This window comes from Artemia sp. Qi Xiang Cuo, chromosome 20, assembly GCF_049724085.1.
Source record: "Artemia sp. Qi Xiang Cuo chromosome 20, ASM4972408v1, whole genome shotgun sequence".
Classification (NCBI taxonomy): domain Eukaryota; kingdom Metazoa; phylum Arthropoda; class Branchiopoda; order Anostraca; family Artemiidae; genus Artemia; species Artemia sp. Qi Xiang Cuo.
Window position 1 is genome coordinate 10,986,360 of NC_142813.1, and position 12,682 is coordinate 10,999,041.

The 12,682-nt window shown below is 36.0% G+C and overlaps 1 protein-coding gene across 1 annotated transcript in view; it reads left to right on the forward strand.

Annotated features, from left to right (window-relative positions):
- Positions 1–12,682, forward strand: part of LOC148939861 (RNA helicase aquarius) — a 242,439-nt gene that overhangs the window by 9,019 nt on the left and 220,738 nt on the right. The window contains exons 3-4 of the mRNA XM_089106313.1: positions 6,703–6,859; positions 9,782–9,988. Coding sequence (XP_088962439.1) covers positions 6,703–6,859; positions 9,782–9,988 — 364 coding nt within the window. The remainder of the gene's footprint in view (positions 1–6,702; positions 6,860–9,781; positions 9,989–12,682) is intronic.

Genomic DNA, 12,682 nt, shown 5'->3' on the forward strand with positions numbered 1-12,682 from the left:
TTTATGGAGACATTTCATGGAGATTTGTACGGGAAAAACACATCTTAGAGGTCCTTAATAACACCAAAAACGGAAAAAACACTTTTTTCAGTTTGTTATGGAGATTTTTATGGAAAAAACCCATGTGCAAATAACAGGTCCTTAATAACACCAAAAAAAGGAAAAATCATATTTTACAGATTTTAATGGAAATAACTTATGTGCAATTAACAGGTCCTTAATAACACCAAAAACGAAAATAAACACATTCTGCAGATTTGTATGGAGATTTTTTATGGAGTTCTTTTATGGAAAAAACACACGTGCAGATAACGGATCCTTAATAAAACCAAACACGGAAAAACACGTTTTGCAGTGTTCTATGGTGATATCTTACGGTTTTATGGAAAAACACATGTGCAAATAACAGGTCATTAATAACACCAAAAACGGAAAAAGCAAATTTCTTCAGCTTTTTATGGAGATATTTCATGGAAATTTGTACGGGAAAAACACATCTTAGAGGTCCTTAATAACACTAAAAACGGAAAAAAAACACAAAACAGAAAAAGCAAATTTCTTCAGCTTTTTATGGAGATATTTCATGAAAATTTGTACGGGAAAAACACATGTTAGAGGTCCTTAATAACACTAAAAACGAAAAAAACAACACATTTTGCAGACTACTATGAGAAAAATACATGTGCAAATAACAGGTCCTTGATAACATCAAAAACGGAAAAAACACATTTTTCAGTTTATTATGGAGCTTTTTATGTAAAGATGGCTGTGTCATTGTCAGATTGTTCAAATGACGAAGCAAAGGCATCATCAACCTGTCTTACAAGCTACTTAACAAATACTCATACTACTGGTGTACTGGTGTCATACTGGTCTTGTTAACATATTGCAGCAATTGCCAAAAATTGATGTGACAATCATCCACACTTGAAATATTCACTCAGGAAGATTCTACCTTTTGCAGTGTCTGCAGCGTTTTTCTGTGTGCCCATTAGTACTAGAAGCAGCAACTCTTTGAAATTTAGAATCTGCCTTCGGGTCAAAATTAAAAGTAACCTCAAGTCAAGCAGCTAATACGCTTCCATGAAGAAGCACGCAAATCTGCTTTATTTGAAATTTTTCTGTTTTCGAACTGTGACTTCAGTTCAGTGCAGTTCATTTTATTCAGCGTCAAAAATACATTTAACTAATATTCTAATACCTGCCCCAAGAAATATACAAAAAAGCACTTGAAACTGGGCGGGTACATACAACTCATCTACTAACTAATAATTAACTATAAACAACGGAGCAACAAGTAATAAAAAAATAAAGCACTTGCGACTGGGCGGGTACATACATCTCATCTACTAACTAATGTTTAATTACAGTTTTAAATAAACCCAGGTGCTCAGCCACCCGAATGCTTTCAGGAACAGAGTTCCACACATTAGGTCCTGAAAATCTAGTATGGAAGTCGGCCCTGTTTCCACTTCTATTTGGAACAATGAATTCACTAGCATGACGAGATTCATAATGGTACAAAGACCTATTGTCACTAAAATATTCACGAAAAACCTCTGGACTAATTTTATTCCAGCATTGATAGGCAAAAATTCCTATTTGGTAGTCCCGTGGCTGTCCTATATTCAACACTTGCAACTTATTGAGTGTTATTTATACCTTCAACATACCCACTAAATATTCGCATTGCTTTATTTTGAAGGGTTTGAACACGTTTAAAATTCACATAAAAATTGCATGCCCATAACATACAGCCATACGAAGCATATGGATAAACCAAAGTTTGGTATAAAAACAATAAAACTCTTTGGGGTAAACAATTTTTAAAACGACGAATCACTCCAAGGCCACGTATATTCTAGACTTATTGAGTGTTATTTATTGAGTGTTATTATTGAGTGTTATTATTATCACGCAACTTATTGAGTGTTATTTATACCTTCAACATACCCACTAAATATTCGCATTGCTTTATTTTGAAGGGTTTGAACACGTTTAAAATTCACATAAAAATTGCATGCCCATAACATACAGCCATACGAAGCATATGGATAAACCAAAGTTTGGTATAAAAGCAATAAGACTCTTTGGGGTAAAAAATTTTTAAAACGACGAATCACTCCAAGGCCACGTGCAATCTTTGTTGCGACAGCATCACTGTGGCGTTTCCACAAAAAATTACAATCAATATAAAGACCTAAGTACCGGATTTCCTGAACTTGAAATACAGGCTTATTATTAAACAAAATTCCACTATCAATATTACTGGGCTTGCCTACTCTAGAATATACAAAAAATTAGTCATTTACTGATAACAAACTCAAACTACTAAAAACATGGAAATTCCTCAGAACACAGTTCACTTTCGACACAAGACTATCCAAACAACGACTAGAAACTGTAACAGCAGTGTCATTAGCAAAATGACGTTAAGCAACAATTTGGAAGGTAAAACCTCATACTATCCACATAAACCAGATACAGAAGTGGGCCAAGGACCGATCCCTGTGGCACACCACACGACACTTGATAAGGGGAAGATCCCACACAAATAACTTTCAAACCACTTCAAATTCACTCCTTTAATACCTAAGCATTCTAATCTTTGCAATAAAATTTTTAAATCTACCGTGTCAAATGCTTTCCTAAAATCAAGAAATACTGTTAGGGGGATTTCATCATTTTCTAAACAATTGTTTACAAAATCAGCAAGATGAATGGCAGCATGACTAGCGGAATAATTCGCGACTACAGAGTCTTGTTGGATCTTTGATGAATAGTGTATTATGGGTATTATAAAATTTTAGGGTATTATAGGATATTATAGGGTATTATAACTTTGGTATTACGAAATGCTCTCGGCAAGAAAAAGGATCAATAGGTTGTGTTCGTTCCCCTGAAAAATTCAAGACGATTGGTTCCCTACCAACTAACTTTTAGGCGTTCTCATGCAGAGAAATTGGGAGCTTCATTCAGTCTGTCCAACTCTCGGGTCTATATTTTCCTAATTCCAAAGCTTGGCATGAAAATCATGACCCTCGTCTTCAGAAATTTACCAACATGAATGGGAGATCTCTGTTCTTGACGGTGAGGTAACATTTTGAATAAAGGAAGTTGCCAAAACGTGGTTCTACCTCAAGCAGAGGTGTCTTAGGGGGAGGGGCTGAGGGGGGGGTGGTGGTGGTGGTGGTGCTTGTCCCGGGCGCAAAATTTCAAACAAATAATCTAACAGTTATAGGCCTAATCATTTTGTAATTTTTGAAATGTTATTAATGAAGTAGAGGGCGCAGATAATAAATGAAAATAATTAATACTTTATTAATTAACAAAAATAAATTAAAGAATGAAAAATAATTAATTAATTGAAAATAATTTTGGTAATAAATAAAATTATACTAAAATTTGACCTGAAAATCATATGGGAGACAGGGGGGGGGCTAATCAAGATTTTGCCCCAGGCTTCAAGAGAGGTTAGAACTGCCACTTGCCTCAAGCTATTATAAATTTTGAAAGGGAAATAGTTTCTGTAACGTATTACATAATATTAATAAGTGACACACCGTAGAAACAGTATCATAGACCTTGTAAATCCTCACGTCTTGGTAAAATATATTTAAAACTCCCAGTTTTTTTTTATTGCTAAGTCACTGGAGGCACACAGTAATATACGTATTAGAAGGGGTGGAAAGAAAGCTTTGGGTAAACATCTTTCAGAGACAAGATAGCGTACAAGATACAAGGTTTTTACCTGCAGCATCGAGTTGTTGCTAGAGGTCACAAAGCTCATTCTAACAATAAATAATAATTCCTGACTGTTTACCAAGGTGTGAAACAAAGCCTGGAATTAGCATAAGCTTGGAAAAAACTCACTGGGCTGTAGATCTATTCCGAAGCCATCAATTATGTGGAGCAACAGCTTTTCTACCTGTCAGAATTCACTCTTCTCAGGGCCGAATTTAAAGCTTCGACGCTTCTAGGCCAAAGCGTTTTGTCCGCTCCGTTCTTGCGAGATTTTCGGAAATAGTGGAAGCACTGAGCAGAACACAACTGATGAGTGAAAAATTAATGAGAGAGGTGATACCGAAATCTTAGCTGCCATACATGGATCACAACGGACAGTTTATGAGAGGCCACGGAATTCTTGTGCCGTTAAAAAAAAAACTTTTCTGTGAATAGGCAGCAGGGCGGTGGAGTGCACCTGACACTTTGACGATAGATCTTTTTTAAGAAAAAATCACTCAGTGATAATTTATGGCGCCCCTGGCATTGCGCACCCCTCCCCCCAGGCCTAGTGGCCCTATTGGTAAACCTTGGCCTGACTTCTGGAATCAGGGAGGTTGGATGCATTAGGTAAAACATATCTTTCCAAGCTGTGGTTTGGCCAGCAGCTTCATTTATGAAAGCTCTATTGACCTAGGACAGCTGTAATGCGACTTCTTTGGAGGCTGATGGGTTTTGGTATGACCAAAATTCTTCAGCATGCCAGATTACGGAATTCTTTATCACATAGCTTTGAGTTGCTTGTACCCTTAATAGATTAGTAAAATGTTAATTTTATTTACTTGTTGAATTAAATTTAAATTTTCCTTTGACGAAAACACTAAGGGCTAAAAAAAAATATATAGTGTTGAATGTCTGGACTTGAGAGATGTCGTTACCTGTGAGCGGAATTGCCTTATTGCTCGAAAGTCCGCCCAGATAGAAACGCTGCTGCAGACTTTGAACACTCCTTATTGAACATTCCCTGGTCAAGTTGGTAAAATTGTATTGTCTTAATTTTTTCTTAAGCCGTTAATGATAGCGAAGACACATAAGCGAAACCTATAAGATAGGTTGACTCTAAGAAAAAGTGATGGCGCCTCGATTACGATAAAGTAAAATAAATAAATAAACACGCATCCGTGATGTTTATTCTGGCAAAAATACCAAATTTCACATTTTTGCAGATAGGAGCTTGAAACCTCTACATTAAGGTTCTCTGATACGCTGAATCTTATGGTGTGATTTTCATTAAGATTATATGACTTATAGAGGGCGTTTCCTCCTTCTTTCGAAAATAAGGCAAATTTTCTCAGGGTCGTAACTTTTGATAAGTAATACTAAACTTGATGAAACTTATATATTTAAGATCAACATAAAAATACGATTCTTTTGATGTATCTATTGTCATCAAAATTCCGTTTTTTAGAGTTTCGGTTACTATTCAGCCGGGTCGCCTCTTACTAACAATTCGTTACCATGAACTGTTTGATAAAACTGAATGGATAAGCTATGGGTCGTAGAGAATCCCAATATAAACCATTTGGTATAGCTGGAAAATTCGCAAAATGGCTAATGACCTACAGAATTTATTTTTTTACCGAATAGGATAGTTTTGCGATATTCTACTGCGATAATCTAGCCTGTTGTATTGCAAAATTCTTTGTCAAAGGGCTTTAAAGAGTTACTTGTACCCATGGGCGTACGTAGATTCTTGTCTAGGGGGGGGGGGCATCCGATTTTGTGATGAAGGATGGCGGGGGGGGGGCTGAAGTTGCATTGGCAGTTCACAAAACCTTACATTGCCAGCAAGTTCTATCATGCCTATGAAATCTTTATTAATAAGTAATCACCAAATCAGTAAGCGTCGGCATTAATCTTCTTGGATTAGAGCTAAATCTTTCCAAGACGTTATGGATAATTTCTTCTTGTTAGACTTTTATTCTGTCATCCCAGCTGTTTATTTCCAGCTTTTTCAACCATCTACCTTTTTTCAACTGCTTTTTAGCCATCTTAACTTTTTTCAACTACTTTTTCAACCATCCGCCTTTTCAGCCTTATCTAGTGTAAATTAGTAGTTCTAGGGGGAGGGGGGGGCATCTGCCCCCTCTCCGTACGCCCATGCTTGTACCCTTAATAGTTCAGCAAAATGTTGTTCTCCCTTTACTTATACATTTCACTGGTAAAAATGAATTTAAGTTTTTTTTTATCATGGACAAAAACAAAAGGGCAAGAAAAATATTTTGTAAAGTTTATTCGGAATTTGGACTCGAATATCATTATGATTGTTTAGATATTTAACGCTATAACAAAGAGCGAATTTTGGTCCGAATTTTTCTGTTAGGGATGATGAAAGGTTGTTACTTCCGTAACAAAGGAATTCGCCAAGAGGATTGCAAACCTTCCTCCTCTTGTTCTAAAGATAGTAGTCCTCCTCTTGTTCTAAAGATAGTAGTCCTCCTCTTGTTCTAAAGATAGTAGTCCTCCTCTTGTTCTAAAGATAGTAGTCCTCCTCTTTTTCTACAGATAGTAGTCCTCCTCTTGTTCTAAAGATAGTAGTCCTCCTCTTTTTCTAACTTCATCTTTAATTTACTGATATAGGAACAATTTCAACAGGAAGGCGTAGCAAAACAAATCCAGCTTCTACTTTTCTTTTCAAAATAAATTAGTCATATATAACGCAATATCACTGCCAAAGACTCCTTCAACTTAAAATTCAAAGCTCTATTGCCTCTCTTAAGAGTTAAAACTGAATGAAGAGCAACCATTGCTCCAATTCTTCCATGTCCCTTTTTCTTGCCTCCCCCCAAACACATTCTGGAAATTTCCTCCCCCCAACCACATTCTGGGATTGCAAACCTTCCTCCTCTTGTTCTAAAGATAGTAGTCCTCCTCTTTTTCTACCTTCATCTTTAATTTACTGTTTCGACTTTATTTCAGCTTTTCAACGCGACGCATAATGATGTTGGAATTCAGCCAATATCTAGAAAATTACCTTTGGCCAAATTTTGACCCCGCTACTGCTAGCCAAGCTCATGTTATGTCAATCATCATAATGGTCAACGAAAAATTTCGTGAAAGAGTACCTGCTTGGACCGTAAGTTGTTCATCTCTTAATTTCCCCTCCTTGTCGGTGTTACTGATCATTTTCTGCCCTAATAATCCATATTTTCTGTCTTGCAATTTACCATTCCCATAACTTTCTAATTGTCAGAGTTTAATTTATGATTTCTTTTAATTTGATTCCAGTTTATTTATCGTAGTTTGATGATTTAAAAATGCGATTGTTTATTGTTCATAATCTTATAATATCGTTCTCATAATTTTGATATTTTTGGAATTCTCATAACTGTAATGATCTAGCCCGTAATGGCAAGCTGATTGTAGGGCAATGTTCTTCAAGAAAAGGGAGATTTTGTATTAAAAACTTACTTAGACTTGAGTTCTCCCACGCCTTGAGGCACGTACGGCAGCTTTTGACCTCCACGTCTTGTGGTCCTGGGCTAACTAACAGAGCTCCTCCTTTGACTTTTTGACCGTGTGGCCTCCTTCTCCAGTGACCGCCCGAAGGTTGTATGCAGCCTACTCCTCATCCTAACCAGCACGGACTCAGATGGCCTCCAAAATTGCTTTCACAAAAAAAATAATCATAAAGCAACTCAAACTCAATGGGGTGAACGACTTTTAAAATAGAAGACAATTTTACTACTAACATAGTGATAAACCATCAACAGCTTCTTATGAAATTTTATTCTTTTTGTGAATATGATATTATGACATAACATATCTCAGAATCTTTAGCTCAAGGTCTTTATAGTTTTATTTTATTCTAAAACTGTGCCCTGATTTAAAAAATTGATTTTCTGCTAAAACTACATATTTTTTGCAGTAAAAATATGTTGCGAAAAGTTTTCGTTGACTCTGAAATCCTAGACATAGGCTTCCAGACTCTGGATGCTTGGCTGTAACATGCTCCACCAATACCTGAATTTTGCATATGCATGAGCCTTTAAGTGCGGATCAAAAATATGTTGAGAAATAAGACTCCCGATTTAACCAAACTGAAATACTGGACCTAGTATCCTAGACTCTCAATGCTTGGCAGTAACAGGTTCTACCAATACCCGAATTTTGTGTATGAACGGGATCCGCCTTGCTACTGACATCCACCTTGAAATGTGTCTAGGCGGTGAAGTCTAGTTGGAAATGTGTGTGAAAGCTTTTAAGTGTCGATCACAATCATTCTGTTAAACAAGACTCTTGATTTGATGAAGCTGAAATCCTACTGAAATAGAATTCTACACTCTAGGTTTTGGCCCTTTTGGGTAGGTTTTGGCCCTTTTGGAGTCCCAACCGACACAGCAAATTGTAGTTTATGCTGAAGATAAATGACTCAAAGCTGACGTTAGATTTTTTTTTTTATCAAACTCTGAGTGATGTACAATCACACTATCTTGTGATCATGTAATCACAATCACGCGCAATTCACGTTCTTTTAAATATATTTTGAAATTGAGCCTACGAAAAACGGTTAATGGGAACGTTTTCTGCATACAAAATCTATATTATCATCATGGGAGGACTCGCAAAACTCAGCCTCAGGCCACATAGGCTCATTGCCTCCAATACAGAAAAAAAATAAATAATAATATAGCGTCAATAGCCGCTTGGTTATTGGTACCCCCTCAGGTCGGGAATTATGAGAGAGACTTTGCTTACCTCTGATGGGAGAGCCCTTTTGGCGGTGCGTATTATGTTCTTCATTTACTGTTTCTTTGTTTAAACATAGGTAACTTTCTTTGTTAAAGATACTCGTAGTTCTCTTAAATAGTAGAATTCTGAAATAGGATTCTACACTCTTTATACTTGGCTGTAACAGGTTCCAGCCAAGACTCGAATTTTTACTATGGACGGGAGCCTTTTGGGCACATATGTCTACTAACATAGGTGTCTATGTGTGTAAGTCAAGCTAGACATATATATGGACGACACCCAAGTATTTCTATTAACATTTATTTAGATAAACATAAACTTTTCAGTCAGTGCAACTTAATTAACAGTGTTATTCTTAGTTCATAGTTACAACTTTTTGTTAGTGATAAAATTTCTTTTGATATTATTGACATAGTCATAATTTATTTTTATTTTATATCTTCCAAAATTTCTTTTTTATTTTCCACCTTAGATACAAGCAGGTTTCGTGTGAGTAATTTAAGTGTTTTAGATATAGTTCCTGCGTAAGAGATACGGCATAGGAAAATCCCAGGTAGATCCTCTTAGCATCGTCTTTTCTTATTTTTTCGTTATGTATTTTTCTTTGATGATTTTTCTTTCTCATTGTGACTCCGCTTATATACTGTTTGAATGGGTTATAAATAAAGAAATGAATTCATTTTAATTTTATGTTTTTGTCTAATTATGACTCTACCTTTATACTCAGTGAGTGGGCTATAAATGAAGAAATGAATTCGTTTTTTTTAAATTGATTTTTCAAAAATAAATTCATTCTTTTATGTTTTTTTCTCATTGTGACTCTGCCTTTATACTCTGTGAGTCGGCTATAAATAAAGAAATGAATTCATATTTTCTAATTCACTTGAATTCGCTTTTCAGAAATAAATTCTTTATTTTATGTTTTTTTTCTCAGTGTAACTCTGCCTATATACTCTGAGAGTGGTTTATAAATAAAGAATGAATTCATTTTCTTCGCGTTGAGTTGAAAAAATAACCCTAGTAATTTGTTTTTCAGCTTTTGCATTTAACTTGTTCCCTTTCTAGGTTTTCCAGGAAATTCAGCACTTTCAAATATCGTATTATCCTATTTTTCGTTGACTATGTATTTTTCTTTTGTGTCTTTTTTACATCATTACTCCACTTTATGTTATTTTTGTTTGTTTGGGTTACACATAAATAAATTAATTAATTTTTATTAATTAGAAAAAAGAAAGAAAAAGATGCCTCTTCCAAATTTGTCTTATATATTTTTAGTTTTTGCATTACAACTGTTTTTTTTTTCTAGATTTTCCAGGAGAATCCAAAGCATTTTCAAGGATTTTTCCAAAAGCTGATGCAAATTGCGCTTGATGATAGTGCATTTGCATATCTGCCGGAACAGGCTTCAACTATAATTTTCCTAAATCATTGTTTTAATGGTCTCGAGGTAGATGTCATAAGAGAACAAGTTCAGAGATTAGTATCACTTCCAACTTGGATTTGTCTTCAAGAGGTACAAAATATTTGATATTTATGAATTATAGCTACTACCCTAGGGCATATCCTGGATTTATGTTGGGAGGAGGGGGGGGGATACACAAAAATTAAAAGACATCAAAAATTTAGTAATCTGCATTTTAAAAGACGTTTTTACGAGTTGGACAATATATATAATTTTTTTAGGGGGGGGGTCCAACCCGGTTATTAATAATCTTTGCTACCTAATATTTAATTAGTTACTAATCTAATATCGATAATCAGATTATTAGTTAATAAAAGATTAATATCTCTTCCAGCTTAGATTTGTCTTCAGGGGGGTATATATTGTTAACTATTTCTTTTGCCTTATATTTAATTAGTATTGAGTTACTAGTAATCAAAATCATTTATTTGAAAAAACGACATTCATAGCAACAACCCTGGCCAGACTAAATGACTTTGTTGTTTTTTTTACAAATAAGATAAGGAACGCATTTTCTCCCTTGGGGGAATTACCGGAGGGACTTTCCACGGAGGGGAATTTTTCGGGCAGAAGTTTTCCAGGGCGAATTTTCTGGAGGGGGGACGCTGAATCCCGTAATTCACAGTAACTTTTAAAACTGGGCCAAACCATCGCAGCAGAGTCCTGTTGTGAGAAAATCGACGAAATGTACCGAAAAATTGTATTTGTAGCAGCCGGTTTTCAAAAGAATTTTAACGATGTTTTTTTCAGTATTTAGACCGCACTAATCGGGACCGCACATTAACACTGATTGGTATAGTGAAAGATGCCTTTTGAACGAAAGGATGGACTCTCCAGACTTGCGCATTATTTGGAAGCGCCCTATCTCGTAGGGTTGAGACTTTTAGGATAGAAAGAGCATTCTCGTGGCCTAAGTGTTCTATACTTCTGGTTCATTATAATTTTAATCGATCGTTTTTGAATCGTCTCTAGACCTGCATTCAGATAGTCCGTATCATGATCTTGTGGGCCCCATAATGAGCACGTATACTCAAAATAATGGCGCACATTCGTGGTGTAAACAGTTTTAAGGCAAAACTGGGAGAAGCCCAACCTTCACAATTTAATGAGTGAAGGCACTGCACAGTTGCTCTTTTTCACCAGATTTCACCAGGTAACATGCGTGTTGAACAAGCAGTCATCACCATACGTGACTCCCAGAATTAGAAACAGGTTCAGGTGGGTACCATGGTTTAGGGCGCAGGAGGTCGAGCCTCAGCGGATTGAATCTTATCACTTTGGTTTTCTTTTCCTTGAGTTGAAGGCTATTGCTGTATTTGTATTTACTTGTACTTGTCGCAGGGCTCAAGCATCTCAGATCTCCCTGGCATCCAGTAGCTTCGTTATTGTGGTAAGCCAAGAGTCTCGGTCGTTCGTGAGTGGCTCAGTCAATTCGAGCCAGGACTTATCCCATCTTTTTTCATACTTCTTGAAGCAACCGAGTGGTTCTTGATGCAGGCGAGCCACTGCATCTGTCTTGATGCAGACGAGCCACGTTTTCTTCTGTCCTCCATGTTGCTTTTTCCATCCCAGAAGAGGCGTACATCTGAGGGATTTATTGAAGAAGGTGTGCTGTGGGTGGTGAAATGCATGGCCGAACCATCGGAGTCTTTTTTGTTTGATTATAGTAGCAAAGTTGATGGCAAATTTTGCAGTGTTCATTATTGCTGACTCGATCACGGAGTTGCTGCAGCAACTGGTTTGCCTGGAAAGGTTTGCCTGGTTTCAATACCGAATTTTGGATGTACCTTCGTGATATATTTCAGATGAGTCAGCAGGACTCATCTGAAATTCACAGGAGGAGTCATCTACGTATTTAAATTTCCCTTCAAACTATAGGAGATCATGGTTATTACTGCTATGAACAAGAGGGCTGCTGGCATCGTACCCTGTGCTGTGCTCAAGGCTGTATCCAAGGGGGGGTAGGGGTTTCATCCCCCCCTGAAATGTTTGTCCGACTCATAAGAACGTAACAAAACTGAATATAAATTAAATTTTAAATTTTTTTTAAGTTTTTACCCCCTTCCCCCCCACCTGAAAAGATCATTTCGTACCCTCCCCCGCCCAAAAAAAAATCCTGGACACGATCCTGGCTGAGCTGCATATCAGCTCAGCCCATTTGAAATCCAGGTTGCCCCAGAAGAGCAAGTATACGCACTGGTAGCAGCTTCGTAGAAAGTCAATGACCAAAAACAGAATATGCTTTCTGGCCACCATTATTTTTAGGCTAATAATCTGGTGATTAATCTAATCAGAGATTATTATTACTTCCAACTTGGATTTGTCTTTAAGAGATACAAAATAGCTCGGTATTGCAGATGATGTTATGAAGTATTTATATTACTTAATATTTAATTAATGATTTATTTGACAGTAATAATCAGGTGATTAATTTTATAAGTGAACAGTATCACTCCCGACATGGATTTGTCTTCGAGGGGTATAAAATATCTTGATATTAGTAATTATATCTACTCTCTAGCGTTAAACTAATTATTCATTTAATAGTAATAAACTTGTTTAATTGTTTTAACGTTAATAATATGAAGCTAATAGTAATAATCAGGGAATTAGCTTAATGAAAGATTATTATCACTTTCAAAATGGATTTGTCTGTAGTAATTTATATTATATTAGTTATATCTAAATTAATTATACCTTAATTTATATAACATATATTAATAGAATTATTTATATTTATTATTT